The sequence below is a fragment of the Empidonax traillii genome, unplaced genomic scaffold, assembly GCF_003031625.1.
Source record: "Empidonax traillii isolate 1590-97213 ecotype Southwest subspecies unplaced genomic scaffold, ASM303162v1 scaffold1094:size393979, whole genome shotgun sequence".
In the NCBI taxonomy this organism is placed as follows: Eukaryota; Metazoa; Chordata; class Aves; order Passeriformes; family Tyrannidae; genus Empidonax; species Empidonax traillii.
Window position 1 is genome coordinate 115,680 of NW_020956287.1, and position 17,947 is coordinate 133,626.

The 17,947-nt window shown below is 41.1% G+C and overlaps 1 protein-coding gene across 5 annotated transcripts in view; it reads right to left on the reverse strand.

Annotated features, from left to right (window-relative positions):
• The window catches only part of SULF2 (sulfatase 2), a 113,698-nt gene that overhangs the window by 49,608 nt on the left and 46,143 nt on the right, over positions 1-17,947 (reverse strand). For 3 of the 5 annotated variants that reach the window (XM_027904809.1, XM_027904808.1, XM_027904807.1), the window contains 2 exons: positions 7,948-8,195; positions 2,379-2,618 (listed from right to left, as the gene is read on the reverse strand). In XM_027904809.1, coding sequence (XP_027760610.1) covers positions 2,379-2,618; positions 7,948-8,122 — 415 coding nt within the window. In that variant the 5' untranslated portion in view covers positions 8,123-8,195. Of the gene's footprint in view, positions 1-2,378; positions 2,619-7,947; positions 8,196-13,954; positions 14,012-14,165; positions 14,227-17,947 lie in introns of those variants that run through there. The other 2 variants (XM_027904811.1, XM_027904810.1) reach the window with 2 other exon arrangements.

A 17,947-nucleotide genomic window follows, 5' to 3' on the forward strand; every position in this document is an offset into this window, starting at 1 on the left:
TGAGCTCAGCCTCTCTATCCTTTCAAGCACAGTGCCTAAGAAAGTTGGTCAAACTTTTTAAAGTGTCAAAAATATAAAACTGACAATCAAGGCTGAAACTGAGTAACAATTACGGGAAAGATGCACCTTTTCCATCTCCTCTCCTATTTTTCACTTGCAACTTATGCAAGAGAAACCTGCAGCACCACCACACTGCTCCCTCGTGGGACTGGCACATCCCAAAGGTGTCAGCAGCAGCACGAGTGTGTAGAGATCCCAGCCACAAATGCCACTATCCCAGAGAACATCAGACACAGGGAGGTCACAATGAACACAGAAGAGGGCAGGGAGATGTGAAACCAGCAGCAGGAAAGAAAATGAGAGGGAAGCTCAAGTGGAGTAGAAGAGAAGAATTTCTTCCTTCAAGATTAAACAAAAGAGAAAAGGGAAGAGAAAAAGCACAGGGAGAAGGCCTGGCTTATGAATTAAGAAAAAAAAAACCAAACTCCCTTCCAAAATAATAGCTTTCTCATTCCGAGGCTGTGAACCTAAAATATAAAAGCCAGCCTCAAAAGGCTTTATTCCTCCTGGAGTCTTTTTCCACTCCTTCAAAAAACCAACCAACAAACAACAACAAAACACACACAAGAACAAACACACAAAAAACCCCAACAAACACAAAAAACTAAAGCAAACACACAAAACCAAAAACCCAAGGGATTAGGAAGCTAAACTGTACGTTTGCAGGGCAAACCAGTACTAGCACAGACCTCAAAAACAAACAAAAAAATAAACAAGCCTACAAATGAACTCCAGAGCTTTCCACATCCTCCTTGGTTCACTGTAGTCATGTTCAAGGAAGACTCCCCATTTCAGAGAAACTGCATTCATAACCTTTAAAATATTCTCCTTAGCAGGTTACTTTTGAAACTTGAGAAACTGAGCAGACAAGGTTCTCAAGTGCAATCTCCTGCTGTTTCTGAAGCAGGTAGATCTGATCAGATCATTGGGGGGAAGGGGAAAGAAAAGAAAAAAAAGTCAAAAAATACTTTCTTACTGCTGGCACGCTTCAAAGTGGGTAACTCGAGACTTTTACTGGGGGACAGAAATGAACACCAGCCTCCAATGATGGCCATTTCCATTTAAATTTGTATAATAATATGTCACATTTAACTACATTAATTTAGTACAGTCACTGAATATAAAAATTATTACAACAGGAAAACATGAGTAAACACAAATCAAATAATCTACGAAGAATAAAACATTAACCTTGGTGTGGTACTCATATGATCACTGGTATTAGCTCCAGCAATGACAAATGGGAGGGAAACAGCAACCAATTAATAAGGTAGTTGCCCTTCCCCTCATTTATCTCTTTCCAGATGAATTCAGGTCTTCATTTTAGAAAAACAAAACAAGGAAATTACCTATTTGTTTTAAGACCAAGACTTTAAAGCAATAACATGTAAAACTCATGTGAATAGTTACAAAGGAAATAATTTTTGTAATAAATAACCAAATTTAATTTGGTTTTGTTGCAATCAGTCATTATTCAAGATTTATATTAGTTTCTGGAAGCCTCAAATACTATAAATTCAAGAAAAAATTGTGTACTACTAATAACAACTACAACACAATACTACAATTAACAACCATAATAAAATACTACAGTACATATACACCATTAATAACACAACTAGAAGCAGGTTTATGCTTATTTCTCATCATGACAAAAGGCATCAGAAAGAAAAGTAACAAAACCACTGTCACAGGTAAGAACCTAAATCCAGGGAAGGAAGAAGGAATCAGGTGTGAAACGCATGCTACATGTTTTCTGAAATCCCTTCTACAGGATATTTGTTCCTAAGGAGCACTGCATACAAAGAAGATAATTTCTTTCTCAGGAGTACACTTGATCTTCCCTCAGTTGTTATTTATCCCAAACATCTTTCTGGGAATTGACTGTCTAGAGAAACCAAACCAGCTGACTGCCCCAAAGCACAGAAGGAGCAGTCCCTTCTCTTCCATTCTTAATTTGCTTATTATATCCATTTTATGGGGAGGGGGAGGAATAATCAAAACACTGATTCCTTTTCATAGCCTCTTTCTCGGTCATTCTGTGCACTTCAGGCAATTGCAGGGCATATTCTACACGTGCCGTGTCTTCAGCTGTAGCGTGCACCTTGTCTTAGTCCCACCTTCTTAAAAAAGTCTTGGCACCTTCGTGGTTTGTTTGTAAGTAACCATTTCCTCCAGTGAAGGTGCAAGGAAGCTAACCCAGCACACAAGACTGAAGCTCTGGTGTTATGCACTGCTGCAGTCCATTATAAAGATAAATGAAAATCCTCCCCGTAGGAGCCCCCGTGCCGGTCAGGTGGAGCCAGCCCTGAGCTTACCTGTCCTGTAGCCCGTGTTGTTGAGGTACACGGCGAAGGTGCGGATTTCGTGCTGAGCCTGCCAGGAGGGAGAGGAGCAGTTCTCGTTGTTGGTGTAGGTGTTGTGGTTGTGGACGTACTTGCCCGTCAGAACGGAGGAGCGCGACGGGCAGCACATGGGCGTCGTCACGAAGGCGTTGATGAAATGGGCGCCCCCCTGCTCCATGATCCGTCTGGTTTTGTTCATCACTTGCATAGAACCTGGAAGAAGAGAAACGGTCAGGAATTATTTCCTTGTTTGGGTCACAAGAGCCCCATGAGAGCTCACGTCACGTCACGGCAAAGGCCAGAACGAAGCGCAGGTAACAGTAAGGGCACTGTAATCTCGGACGAATCCAAATCCAAAGAGATTATTCTGCTGCCTCAGGGGAGTTCTCCCATTGCTCCAGCAAGGACTAAATGCTGCAGTCCTAAGTTAAGATATGGCTCAAGCCTGCTGACATGGACCATAATGCTTCTTTCATTTCTCTCTAAGTTCCAGATTTACTGCTGTAACTTTCTGCACCTTCTCTGCAGCCCTTCTGGAGCCACCAGTACTGTTCCAATAGCTGAGGGAGAAATGCACTTTGTGCAGCAATCCTGACCACAACTTGCATGCTCCCCATTTAATCCTTGGTTTTGAAATAAACCTGATGCACTGCCTTGTGTGACAACCTGCGAAAGCCTGAGGGCTGAAACCACAATCATTGAGGCTGGAAGACTATTTAGTCCAACCTACTGCTCGAGCAGGGGCTGCTGGAGTTGTTCTCTAAATAAATTGTTCTCTCCCTATCATGAGGTATTAGCAGATATTGATTTCTGTCCTTGCCACTGAATCAGAGACAACATAAAGCCCACAGAATAATTTCCACAACCAGCCCACTGTGTTCTATCCATCTGCTTCACCCTTTCTGATAACAGTATTACCTAAACCTATCTACGTTTTCTTAGGCTTGGTTCTGCAGAATCAGATCTTCAGATGACTGCTTGGGACAGGCAGCCATGTATTTCACAATCATCATCTAAAAACAAGCAAGCAAGTTTAACTGGCAGGGACTTGGATAAAGTGGGATAAGAGGGGTAAAAGTCTTTTTGCCAACAATTACTGAAAGACACGCTGCTGCCAAATGGTTGTTCTGTTTATTTAAGACAGGCTTTGGTCAAAGACTGGATCTTTACACCACCTAGCTGAATCTGGATCCATATCAGAGCTCTTCCTAAATCCAGAAAAACCAAAGATCAGAGAAAAAAGGAATTTAATTTCTCATCTCTATCAGTGCCTGATAGTTAAAACTGCATCAGAACAAGTCAGGAAAATTTTTCCCAACCTAGGAAGAATTTCCATTTGCCAAAGAATTTGTAATGGTACCTGCCATCAGCACAACCTTGCAAAGGAGAGGAAACCTGTCCATCACCAATCCTCCCTTCCAGGGAAAGCCAACAGACAAGACTGAGATAAAGGTGTGGTTTCATGCTTGAGTAGGGTTGGGGGGAACTTACCCAAGGTTGAGCTGGATTAACAGTTCAGCTTTAATCAATGCATCCTGCAACCATCTGGCACAAACTATGTTGCTCCTGTCAATACTGGGTTTAGGTTTCTTCTAAGCTCTTTAGGCAGGGATTTCATTATGAAATGGCAACAGTAAGTCGATTGATACAGGGCACATTGATATAACCAGGAGTCAAAACCTAGAGGGAAAATGGCCACAAGCCACATAGGAAATCCGACTCTCTGGCACCATGAAGGAAGGCTAATTGCTACTGAGGGTCATTTTACCTAAAAACTGCCATGGTATTAGTTTACTTGAGACCATTCTGTTGGAATGAATTTTAAAAAAAAGAAAAAAAGGAAAGCCAGATTTATTTATTATTTTTGTTTCCCTAGCTGTGGGATGTTAGTGCTTAAAGGTACTAACAACACAGTTAACAATTACGACAGCCAATTATGCACTCTTTGAGCCTGAAAACTGGGGATGTTTCCTCGGTGTTGTCTTCTGAGATACAGCCCAAGCATAAACAGGCAGTCCAAAAGAAGGGTTTGTCTTGCCAATACTAAAATACAATTTAACAACCTTTTTAAAAGACAGAGGCATCTGTGCATAAATAACAGTACATGTTAAGACTCCCCTTGGGGACAGTAACCTCCTTTAATAAAACTGCTGTAATGACAAAGCCCTATATATCAACAGTCTTTAGCACAAAAACATATGATCTAATCTGCCTCCCCTGCTTGAGAACTAATACAGAGTGACAGATCAGTGGAAGGTAAAAATCCAGCATACTCTTCTGTATAATCTTAAATAGGCCAGCTTTAAATATTTTAAACAGCATTAAACCAGCCAGCCAAAATTTATTTTCTTCAACCTGCCTCTGATACAAACATGAAATTGTGAGAAAAAGTAAAAACTGCTCTTTCTGTGGCAGATTAGTTATGTGTTAATCAGCAACAGGAACCTCACCACATCACCTTTTGGGCTGGAAAGCCTTCTCAGCTTTCATTAGTGGATGTACCATGGGAAGTAGTGGTTTGAAGTGTCAATATTTAATTCAGAAAATGTTCTGTTACCCATCTAAACCCACTGATAGTAAACAAAAATTTGGCAGTTAAAAGTGAAACTTCTAAGCTACTTAAAAAAAACCCCCGTCAGACTACTGTGAAAATATGAAAGTTTAATCATTTTGATGCATTAAAGCTGCTCACTGAACAAAGCTAAGCAAAATCTATGTTAAAATTCCACTTGAAATCTGTGTGTTAGCCATAACTTTGCTTAGTGTATCTTCACAGTTCACTGTGAAGGGGATAATGCTGATATTTTGACTAATATTAACCAACTATATATAATTGAGAAAATATACCAATTATTTATTAAATAATACTGGAGTCCTTATTAGTTGTGTTTTGTTGTCAGAGGAAATAATTTAAATGTTTTAGGGAGTTCCAACTGTTGAGGAACTTGCATTAAGTACCAAGTGACTTGTCTACTCTGAAGCACAACTTATGAAGTGGTATCAACACACAGATAAGCTAACTGAACCCCAGAATGTTAATTAACTGTCCCCTAAAGCCTTCTCTTTCTATCCTCTTTGAACCTCATTAGACAGTTTTCACATCACTTCCTTTTTTCCTCATATTTAAGAAAACTTCCAAGTCCCAACTGCCACGTAGGATAACCAAGAAAAATTATTTTCCAAGCCACTTTTATAGTTTCCAAAGGAAGACCTAGGAACACACAAATCACCTCTCACTCAGATTTCTCTACTGTGGCTGAAATACCTTCTAAATACCAAGATCTTTCTTCAACTACAAAATCATGAAATGAGATGTTTTTTTAAAACCACAGCAATATGGCAGACAAACCTAATTAAACTAGAGTTGCTGAGTCCATCACACAGGGGACATCAGCATCATACTAACCTGGATTCTAATAGTGATAAAGGAAGTCTTTATTTCCAATTAATTCTTCCTCCTTGGCAGTATATTCCTCTTCTTTATATTATGCTTGTCAATACAACTCTTTTGATTAGACAGTCCACCAAGTGTGTATGTTTTAGTAGTTCTGGGTGTTCTCATTTGTCTTCTCCCAATTGTATCTATTACAATTTACACTCATTCTTTAATCTACAGATTCTGCATCCTTATTCATCAGCTCCTCATCGGTCTTTTCCTTTTCCCAATACAATGCTGAGGTTTGGTTTCCCAAGTAAAACTCACGATGAACAGTAATGAGAATGTAAAGAGTTGCACTCCTTTCCTGAAAGGACAACATTCTCTTTCTGTTAAACTCCACCTGCTACTGGTAACCTGTTAAATCTATCTTTAAATAAATAAAGGAAAGCTTGTTAAAGGCACTTGAGATCATGTTGTAGTCCCTCTCACCTGAAAAGTAGCTACAAAAGAACAGTGGAAGCTACAACACCCATCACTTAGAGAATATCCTTACAAACAGATGAAATTTTAGTTATTCACAGCTTTCTCTGCTACCCTTTCATAGCTTCCAACTTCTCCTTAGCTTTTACTTGTAATTCGTATCTTGTCTTCATCTTCCATAAATGCACTAACCACAATCGCCACAAATGGCAATTCTGATTAACTTGGACAGCTCACCAGACAACAGACAAGAATAAAAATTAATCCAAACAAATGTTGGGTCTCCCAAAGCCATTAGTGGCAAACGAGGAATATCACATCCCAGCTTCATCAAATGGATTTTCCTTGGTGAGATCCTAATTTGTGTGGACACGTGCCCATTATCCTTGAAATTGGAAAGCATCCGATCATCGGAGAAGAGAAATAAAACTGCCCAATGGGCTTGGCCAACTGCACCAGAAACACACCTAAAACAGAAGATGATAAATTTTTTAGGACCACCTTCTGAGCCTGCAAGATAATGTACTTGGGTTCTGTGATACGCTATTGGAGTTGCTTCATTTGTGATCCAAATAACCATGAAAAAAGAGTGACAACAACAAAAGCCTCTTCTGATCCTACTGACTGGAATTGCACTGATATTTGGTGAGGTTTTCTCATCACTCTGGAGAAGAATGTGACACCTATGATACCACAGACATACAGCAATATTGGTGCAAAGGAAGCATCTGTAAAAATACTGCCATGCTGCCGTGATCAACTTGTCAGCAAGACAAGTAAGTGTATGAGTAGCACAAGGTGATTAATTTTATTTTTCTGTTTCCCCTGTGAGCTCCGTTTTCCAGTTTTTCCTACCCATACCAGAAATCTGATGCAGAAAAATTTGGGGTCAAAAAACCCTCAGCAGACCACACATACATGAGTTCTCACTTTTCAGAGGATCCAGGCTTTGTACACACTTAAAGGCACAATTCTAATGCAAAATCATTAATGTAAACTGGTTTGTGTCAATCACTTCTTATAACTATAGACAACATTTGGTAAACACAAGCTTGTTCAGGTAACAGAACAAACCCCAAACTCTGTCAGTTAATTCATTATTCCAAATCATTAGGCAGAGCACGTGTTTAGTCTTCATCTCCTTTCTTCAACAATTAATAGTGTTGAGTAACACAGTAGAACTTTTTCATTCTTTGACACTTTGGTCAGTAATTAACTACACGTCTAAATGGACAACAAGAACAGTATGACTGTGTTAGGTAGCATTAAAGTAAATTAAGATTGTACATGTAATGAATGTCTGCAATTACACAAAAAACCCTGGGTCATTACATGATACAATAATCAGTTATGAATTTAAAGCTCCTGCCTTGGCATGCAGCTTCCCAGACTATACTTGCCATTGCCAGCAGCAGAGTTTAGGTGTTTAGATGAAGACAGATAGGCAGGAACCTTGTATTTCCAAAAACCATGAAGTTTAGCATTTTCAGACTAGCTTTTGCTGTCCTTGAATTGCATCCAGACAAAAAGTATGTTCTACATAAAGGCATGTTTAAACTTGTGCTTCCTATCATTTTTCACACTGGAAAAAAAAAATGAATTAATTCTCATTTTGACCACGAGAATCCAGCTCCAAGGAAAAGCAGTGCCACACTTGTCAGCTGAAATTTTCTGGGCTCTTACCAAGTTCTACATCCTGATCATCAGTAAGAACAAGGATGATGTTCGGGCGGATGTTTCTACGGTCTCTTTGAAATCTTCCCTTCAGACGCTGATTTAACAGGAAAGCTGAACTTCCATCCAACAGTGATAAAACAGTCATCATGAATAATCCAAGGGCAACACTATGCTGGGCCATGTTGTGCTGAGTTAATGTTCTCTCTGAACAAGGTAGGTTAATGGCTTCTATTTCTTTTTTGTTTGCAGGTCTCCTATAAGGGAGAGGGAAACAAGTATTTATCTATACTTTGACCCCTCTGCTCCCTCCAAAGGAACAGCAAGGCTCTCTCCAAAGAAATAAAAGCAGTATATTTGAAATAATCTAACTCCTAAAGAAAAACAAAACAAACAAACAAAAAAAAACCAAACAAACAAACCCACAAACAACAACAAAGCAAACAAATGTTTTCTAGTGCCAGTTAGAAGCAGAAACTTGAAAAAAAATCAGTTCATAAGTTGTTACCAGTGTAGGCAACCAAGTTTCACTCTAAGGTCAGATCAAGTAGCAAGTTTTCACAGGGTATTAAATTCTCTTGCTTTGACATATACAAAGAGCAACCTTCTTCCTTAAGGGATGGTTTCAAATGACATTTTTGTTTACTCCATCAAAAATACAGATGTTGAAGAGGAAAAAAAAACCGTATCAATATTTTTAAACATTACTGCAGTAAAATTTACTGAGTTAACAACACACTGGCAAAATCAGAGAACCCTGAGATGCAAGACTCGTTATACACTGATTTATCTCACACATTTCATTAGAGAGCAGAGCTGCCCAGATCTTGGAACTATGGTGTGATGCTGTTTGAAGTCTACTACAGCTTTGATGTTACTGCAATATCCCTTCAGCATTTCTGTTGGTTTCCAAGATTATATATATATATATATATATATATATATATTTTTTTAATACCATTATTATTAATGAACACATTTGAAGGCCTGTTACTGTTTGGAAATGGATGCACCCACGTGATTTGCATTGCCTATGACTTCTCTTCACAATAAATATAATGCTCCAAAATGGACTTGATTGCAAAACAGAGCACATTTAAGTGGTATTGCTCCTGTTAACAAGTCAATAAACAATTCTTAGCAATTCCTACAAGGAGATTACAAGAAACGAATAAGCAAGCTGAAGAATTTTTAAAATCACAGTTTTGCTTAGTGATCTCCTGGTATAAAGGGATTTTCTCTTGCTTTCAGAAATCAAAATAACAGTATGAAAATGTACTGAAAATATCAAGTACTAATTATTTCATCACATCCAGAAGTCAAGGATTCAGTTTTTGATGAATTCCCTCCTTGCTCCTTGGCTTTTCCTGGACTGGTGCCTACGATCTCTTGTAAGAGAAGTGAAAAATCAATTAAAATTGACACAAGAAAGATAATTTGCTTTTTGTAAAGACCAGAAATGCCTGAGTACAAAGAATACAGCACAATGTGTTTTACCCAAAGAAAAATGTTGGCTCTTCTGTCCCTAGAGCCACTTGGGAAAACAGTTTTTATTCCAGCAGATTATTTCATAGCCATATTATTATTACTTCATCTGCATCAGCAACTGTTCTTTGAGATAAACTTTGATTAAGAAAGTTCTCATTCAACAGCAAAACTGCTGATCTGAAAAAGTTTCTATGCTTATATAAGAAATGCTGGAATATTTATTAAGGCTGCTTTTCAAAACTGTACACTAGTGGGTTTTTAAGGAAATGAAAAATCCTCCTTCCTTACTAGGCTGTCCAGTAACTTTCACAGGCAGGTGAAATTAACCTTTTTTCATAGAAACTAAAAATTATTTGGAATATTCCAGCTCTTGTTCCAATGGGGAGGGAAGGAACTTTTACAAGTTTACAGCTACAGCTTCAGTATTTCTGCTGCTGCCCAGAGATTTGCCAGGCTATTGCAGAAGAAACACTGACAAGTCCAATCAATTTTCACTTCTTGCACTCAGAATTCCATCTGCAGCAGCACAACCGGGAAGAGTCATGTCAATGTGTTGCTACTGTTCAGAGTAGTCAAAAGCAGCTTGAGAGACAAACCTGGATCTGGTTCAAAAGGGGAGGACAGAAAGCAAGCTTGTTTAGCAGGCACATATTCCTGGACATCAGCTTTTTGGGGGAGGAGGTAGAGGAATGGCTTCTGCTCTTCAGAAATTACTACAGACACACTTTTGTTAAAAAAAAAAAAAAAAATAATTGACAATATAGATGTTTTCATTACACGCATTTTTCTGCAGGTCTGAAAGTTAATGTGGGGTTTTATCTGTATATACTAGCCAATAGCTTCTCAAAATAACAGCATTTACTGGTTTTTCTTGCAGCATTTGGAAAGCTGCCCGTTTTTGTTATACCTGCTCATAACCACCTTCACTGCAGCGTTGTGCATTTAACCTTCTTGCATTTTTCTCACTTCTTTTAACCAAACACACAAAGTAACCTCATGACCTCACTGTCTCTCCCCTCTCAGCCTATCCTTTCCTCACAGTTTATTGCCCCTCGCTCACTCCACTGTAACTAAAAATAGAAGCTGTCCCATCTCAGAGAGCTGCTTAGCTATCTATGAAATACTTAACACGTTTGGGGATGAACATAAACTGCTATTCCACAGCTATTTGATCCACACTTGTATATTTCTGGTTAATTAGATATCTCTGAAAGGTTACTGCAGGTGGAAGAGAGAATTTCATGTCAAGTACAACAGGCATCTTCCTCCAAACCTTGTTATCTTTTTCTTGCCCACTCCCCCCTCCAACCCTGGTGAATATTTTTCAGCAATTCTGATGTGTTACGTTCCTATTATTATCAGGGTAAGTACTGCTGGAAACCAATTCAAAGTATGTAATTATGTGCAAAAGTCATAGCAATAACTAGGTAAGAAAATTAAAGCAATTTTAGAAAATAACCTATTTCTTAAAGTATGTTTTCATAAAAGACAGACATGCCACAACTAACAGCATATATGCAGTACAATCTAAAAGCCAGCTTTTAGATGGCTCTCAGAATAGCAACACAAGAGTCTCTCTCATGGATTGCCAGTGGTCAAATACAGATTGATTTTTTTAACCCCCAGTCTTAGGTGAACTTCAGGGAAGAAATATGACAAAGTTTCTATTAGCAGCTCTTTTCCCATTTCTGTCAACAAGTTTAATCTGCAACTCGCAGATAAAGCCAGAAGAGCTCCACAGCAGTGCCCCAATCTGCCTTCACTTTTAATATAGCACCTCTCCAACGATGCATTTTGATCTGAGTGGTACAGATGGTCCACTGCTCTCTGTGCCTCTGCAGGCCATCCTCCCATATTCAAGATGCTTAATCTGTAGTGCCTCTCATGAGAATTAGCTACGCCTCTTATTTTCTCCGAAGATTACACACGTGAACTTGATGAGTCTGGTCACTCCTGGTTTATATTTAGGAAAGTGCTATCAGAAATTTATGAAGCGTTCTTTAGCTGTGGCATCTAGCTGAGCTTTATTAAGCCTATGGAACCTCCTAGCAGGCTGCTTTAGAGAAAGTCTGGTCCTCTTATCAATTCTGTGTGGCAACACAGAGAGTCACACAAAGTCACACTATAAATGTTGAAGAGAGAAAGTCAGACTTCAGTACATTTACTCTATTTATAAAAGAACTTAGCTGAGGGCTGTTCCCAAGTAGCATTTACACCAAGGAAAGACTTATTTATAACACTGCCCTCAGTAATTACTGTCAGTTCTGCAGCAGCACAGGCAGAATGCACAGGGATGACTGATGTCAGTTCTACCCCAGATGGTATTTCCAACAGGCTATTGATTAGTATTGCTTGGCACAGATGTAACAGGCACTGTGTGTGTAAAATCAGCAACTGACAGTGGCTTGCACAGATTGCTGCTCCCAACTTCACTAATGCAAGTCCCAGCACAACTGTCCCACGCACAAGCCCAGTGCAAGCGCACTGAAATCAGGTAACTCAGTTATTACAACATAACCCACAACAGCATCTGACTCTTCCTATCAACAACAAAGGTACAAACACGTAACTAATTAATTCTGTAACTTAATCCTGCTCCGAGTCTACTTCTAGAAAGCTGCTTCTAGGTATGTTTACATTAACTGGTTTGGTGTTTTTGTTTTGTTTTTTTTTTTAAATAAGCATGCTGCAAACCATTACACACACAATTCGTATGACAAGTTCAACTGGCCCAGCAGCGACCACAGAGCAGGGCAGGTGCCTCTGAGCAGCAGGGGCCAAGTGGCCATGAGAAGCAGCACAGACCCGCTCTCAGTGAGGCTGCAGCCAATGCCAGGTGTATTATTCAATCAGACCTAGGTGTGTCATTTGTCCAAGGTTTAAATTCACTGGAATACGTGGTGCTGGAGCCATTCCCTAGCAACCAACCCAATTAAAACCACTCTGCCAGTTAAATGGATTCAGCTGTGCCGCTGTTCTTTTAACTCCTCAGTCACTTCTGTGCATCCAGCTTTAGTTATGATGCTCCTTCCTTTTGCACTGAAGCTGTCAGTCACCGTCTCAAACCATCACATTGTGTTTGTAGGAGATAAAACACATTTTTATATGTGGACTGGGGAGAATCTTGTTTGCAATCAAACAAGGTTCTCAGGGGAAGGCTGGTAACCACACTACTGCTGTAATCTAACAACGTGCTGTGCTTGCTTATAGTTTTCTACTTTCTGGATTTTTTTGCCCCAGGTAGTCAAAAATTTAAGAGAAAGGACAAAAATTGAATTCCCAGTTCTAAATGCGACTCTTGAAAATTACAGTTGTGCCGATTTACCTACACAAACTATGGATAACGCATTTTTATTGACAACTATCTACAATTTTTTTAGAAGTCAGGAACAGAGCTTCCAGACTTACTGGTGCACTGAATTACTATTCAGACACATTCTTCTGTCTCGCTTGCCTTATGGTGGTGAACTCTATACCAAAACCAAATATTTATCACGGAGAAGCTTACTCACATTACAAAATCTCATTCCTATTTTGTAACTTTATTTTAAATAAAACAGAATTATAAATTAGTTATAATTTTCCATAGGACTTGATATTTTAGAAAGTGTTTTAAGCAGCTCAATATACTCTCCATGAATTCATACTATTCTTTCTGTTCACTGGTTGCATGTTACTATCAGTGCTTCCCAGTGACACACAGAGAATTAATTAATCCTTTGACAGGTTAAGTTGCTATTTGGATCCCCCCAAATCCACAATAATAAACACGCTGTTCTGCACCACATGCAATAACCAGTAACAACTTCAAAGAAACAAAAAATTATTTTGCTATTTTACTTATTATCTTCACATAATTATATGTAATAGAGATACTGCCCTTGACTTTAAAGCTAATTATATTAACTTGTATTAAGTACAGTAATAACCACAGACTTCCACTTCTGAAGACACCACAAGGGAACGAGTGCAAGCGTTTTACGACAGAAAAAGTCGGTAAAAACAGCTACCGTTACACAAATACATTCTACCGAGCGAACAAATTGGTTTTTTCGTAGGAAAAAAAGAAAGTCTCACTGCGTTCATAGAAATGCAAACACACGCAGGCGTTCACACACGGAGCCGTCCGGTGATGTGCCAAAAGCGAGGCTGAGCGCCCTGGCATCAGCGGGTCTCTGGGGACCGCTCTCCGCACAGACCCGGCCCAGCGCGGCTCCCTCTGCCCGCACGGCCGGACCCGGGTCCTGGTCCGGGTCCCCTTGTCCCCGTCCCCCCGGTTCTCAGCCAGCGGCGGCACCGAGCCGGGCCGAGGCCGGGGCCGGCAGGGCCGCAGCGGGGCGGGGAGGCTCCAGGGCAGCTCCCGGCATCGCCTCCAGCCTCCGCCCGCCCCGCGGTCCCTGCAGAGCTCCCTCCGCCCGTGTGCCCGGCGCTCCCCGCTAGGGCAGCCCGGCCGAGCCGCCGCCCCGCCGTGCCCAGCCCGTGAGGCGGGCGGGGGCTCCAGCCCTGCCCTGCAGCGCTCGCCACTCACCGCGGAGCCGGCGCTCAGCCGTGCCGGGCCCCGGCCCCCGCCCGCCCGCCGAGCCCCGCCAAGCGCATCCTCCGGTAGGTACTGTCTACACTCCGCCCGCAGCCCGAACACAAGCGTTCAGAGGAAGCGCTCGGGCGGGTGCGGCCCCCGCTTCTTCTTCCTCCTCCTCCTCTCCCTTCTTCTCCTTTTCCCGTTTAAAAAGTTCATTTACCTCGAGGATCCTCCTCCCGGGATTGACGCAATGCCCGGCGGCGCGCAGGGAGGAAACCTGTTCCACCAGCCCCCGGCTCGTTCAAAGTCCGGCGGCAGTACCGCGGCAAAGGCGCATTCCCTCAGCCGCGGGGGCCCAGAGCCAGCCCCCTCCGAGGGGAAGGGGCCGACGCTGAGCTCCCGCAGGAGGCACAGAGCCTTTACCAGCGAAGGGGACGGTCCGCGGACGGGTATGGACGGGGAATGAATTGCCCCTCGCGTTTCTCAGCCCGCCGTGTCTCCCATCGTTTGCCGAGTGCTGCCCCCTCACAGAGCTGCTGCGCTGAGGAGGGACAGGACAGACCCCGGCGGGGCTGTGGGGCTGCGTCTGCCCGGAGCCCCGCACCGAGACCCCGTGAGGGACAGCCCGACGATTTCCTCAGGTGTCGGTAACACAGCCCCCGCTGCACCTGTACAGCTGAAACTTAAGGCCCAATATTCATTAGTAAAAGAAAAGCCAAAGCTCTTCGAGGCAGGGGCTGCGTTTACAGCAGGTACTGTCTACACTACGAGCAACCAGTTACATTTTACTTCTGGAACTTGTCTGGGTAACTATCTGAATTGGTAATATCTTCAGTGTATTCTTTTACAGACCTCTTAAATATGTTTATTTCAGATATACTAGTACATTAACTTAAGAAAACCATAGGAACAAAACACTTTCTGGCAGCATTCCCACGCTGACAGTGTCACATGCAGCACAGGTTACCTCAGAACTTCCTGACTCTTCTTATTACATTTAATATTCTGTTCTACCTATGATTTATTCTGGATTTTTGCTTTAACAAAAGCACTGCCTCCAGTGACTCCATCTGAACTTTGCTGGAGAAGGCTAACAGTCTTGAACAGTTTTTTATTACAGGCTCTATTCTTGGCTACACACTGACAGACCCTAAATTAGCAGAAAATGAAATGGCACAATTCCTCCAAACTGAGGTATCAAGTGGGCAGGAACGAGCAATAAGAGTGAAACACTGTCAGTACAACCGTGTCCACACTAGGGGCTGCAACAGCACAACTGTGTTGGAATAAATAAGCCACTCCCTAGCAGGGAGTTACACTAATCACAGATCCACAATCTGTGCCTAAAACAGGAGCTACATCTTGCTAACATTTTGATAAAATCCTTTTATTGCTTTCTGAGATAACATTTGACCTTTCGCTAACAACTTTCAACTCACAATGAAACAATTTACAGGCAATTAGTTTTACAACACACCTGTGAGCTACGATGTTCTGACTCTGCACATTTGAGACATGAATTAGTGTCAGATAAGGCAGCTGAGTCACCCTGAGCCAAACAGCCTCTCGGGCCAGGAACAGGACGAGGAACCCAACATTCCTGTGTCTTAATCACAAGCCAACAGTTTGCCACCTGCAATACACCACCTCTAAAAACTACCTCTAAAGGGACTGCAAACAGTCAGTACTGAGGCAAAGAAAACACAAAGCTATGGAGTGGTCTGCATTTTCCATCAGAGAAGAAAAACCCTGTATTTCGAGAGCACTGTAAATGGGATTTTCCATTACAAGGAACACATGACCTGACATAAAGCTACATTGTGAATTTTCACTATTATAAACTACAAGCAACAACAGATACTAAAACCAGTATTAGTGGCATTGGTATAGCAATCTAAATTTAACTTCACATCACTGGAAAATCTGTCGCAACAGATCGCTCATTTCAACAAAAGGATATGTTCACCTCACAGGGAGTGCATGGAACTGCCATTAATGTTAATGGGAGTTATGTAAGTGCATTAAGAGGACAATATACCCCCTGGTCTAAGACAACCCTACAAAGTGAAAGGTATTTCCTCTTCAAGAGAATGGGGTTTCCATCTCATGCATTTCGAAAGAACTTGTTCTGGCACCGTTACAAAACAGGATGTGTAACAACTATTTGCATACTCGGTGAATAGTTTCCAAAGTTAAAGCAGTTTACTGATTTCAGCTAGTTTCAGGGATATTTGTGGGTTTATTATGAAGTCTAGGGCAATAAAATCATGTGAAATTACTGGTAAAACAAGAAGGTCTGAAAGCTTCCTAATGCAATAGGGAAGAAACTTTTTAGGTATCTACTTTTTAAACAGAACAAACTCATTTCCTTCACTACCTGGCAAAGGATTCCACTGGTGTATATGGATCATCACAACTGATTGGGAGTTCAAAGACAAAATGAAAAAGCAAGATCATTCCCTTTTGCTGCCACACCACCATAGCTTTTTCACCAAGTAAATTTCAGATCTCTCTCACATCATACCATCGAACAGCTTCAATTTATTTTCCTGTACCTCAAATAACAAATGTTGCTTATCATCTAAATAATTTGTCTAAGCAAACATCCTAGGATATACCTATTAAAGTTGGGAGAAAACAGAGCTGGTCATTTCTTTAAATTCCATCACACGTCTACATTGTTAGCCACAGAAATTCCTCCAAAAATTTAATGTGCAGTTTCTGTGTCTGCTTTACTCTGAAGTAGCGTGGCACAGAGTAGTAAACAGAACAGTAAATGTTGGGCTATGAACTAAACTACGGAGTTTCATGTGAGGGAGAACTACTTCGATCCAGTTGGCAGATAGTGCGGGTCCACGGCTTAAGCTTCCATCAGTTTTGAGACAACAGCTAAAACTCAGGGGTGTAACAAGAACTCATGGGGAACTGTCACATGAGGGAAGGGCACAAGTCGATGATACAGAGAGGCAACTTCTGGGAAAGAAGAAGACAGCCAGAGAGAGTCTACCAGTCATTAAAAAACCCACCCCAAAAATAGAAGCTAGGCAACATGCTGTGTGAAGCATGTCTTGTTCACTGTTGCCAGATACATTGTGCTTTCAGAGCTCAAATATTGTTCTCATGTTACATGCAACAGAAAAGAAGGGCTGGATTTCTACATACTTCAGTCAATGCCTTCTAATCCTCCTTCAGACTTGCTAATCTTTGGCTTTATAGGAGCTCATCACGTGTAAACTTCTCACACCGTTGGTCATACTGATTTCTCCTCTCTGCTTTCATATTTGTCAATGCATATGTACATTCTCCCAGTCATCTTTAAAGACCTAAATATAAGGCCAGCAGCAGAACATAAGCCTGATCTCCCTTGCTTTTCCTCACTATAAAGTATTACAGTAATCAGTCCACCAGATTACATTGGTCAGAGCCCTTGTATTACAGAATCACAGAGAATGCTGAGCTGGAAGGGACCCACAAGGATCAGAGAGTCCAATCACTATGGCAGTATGAAGTTGAATTTTTTACTGCTTTAAACAACTGCATTTCAGCTGCATGAATTGTGTAAATACTGGTTCAACAACAAATCAGAACACTGCTAGGAAGGCACAAACAGCACAATATGCTCCACTCCTTGAGCCCTCACATGGCATGTGTTTTATACAACAGACTCCTGCTCAACATGATTTTATGGGTAATTGCTTGAACTCTTAAAATTACACTTTCTATAAATGTGCAGTCACATTACAGGGAAAACTCATAACAAGTTACTAGGCAAAATATTGCAGCAGCAGAGATGATGGGGAAGATGCAACAGTAACAAAAGTAACACCTCAGTGCACTGACAAAAGTGATAGCTTATCTATGTGGACAACAAACTCAAAAACATATTTCCTGGAATGCCAAACAGAAAATCATAAAGCACTGCTAGAATGATCCTGAAGTTCACACACAGAATTAATACATGTGGTCTGAGTCTTACTATTATTATTAAGGCTGAAGGATGCA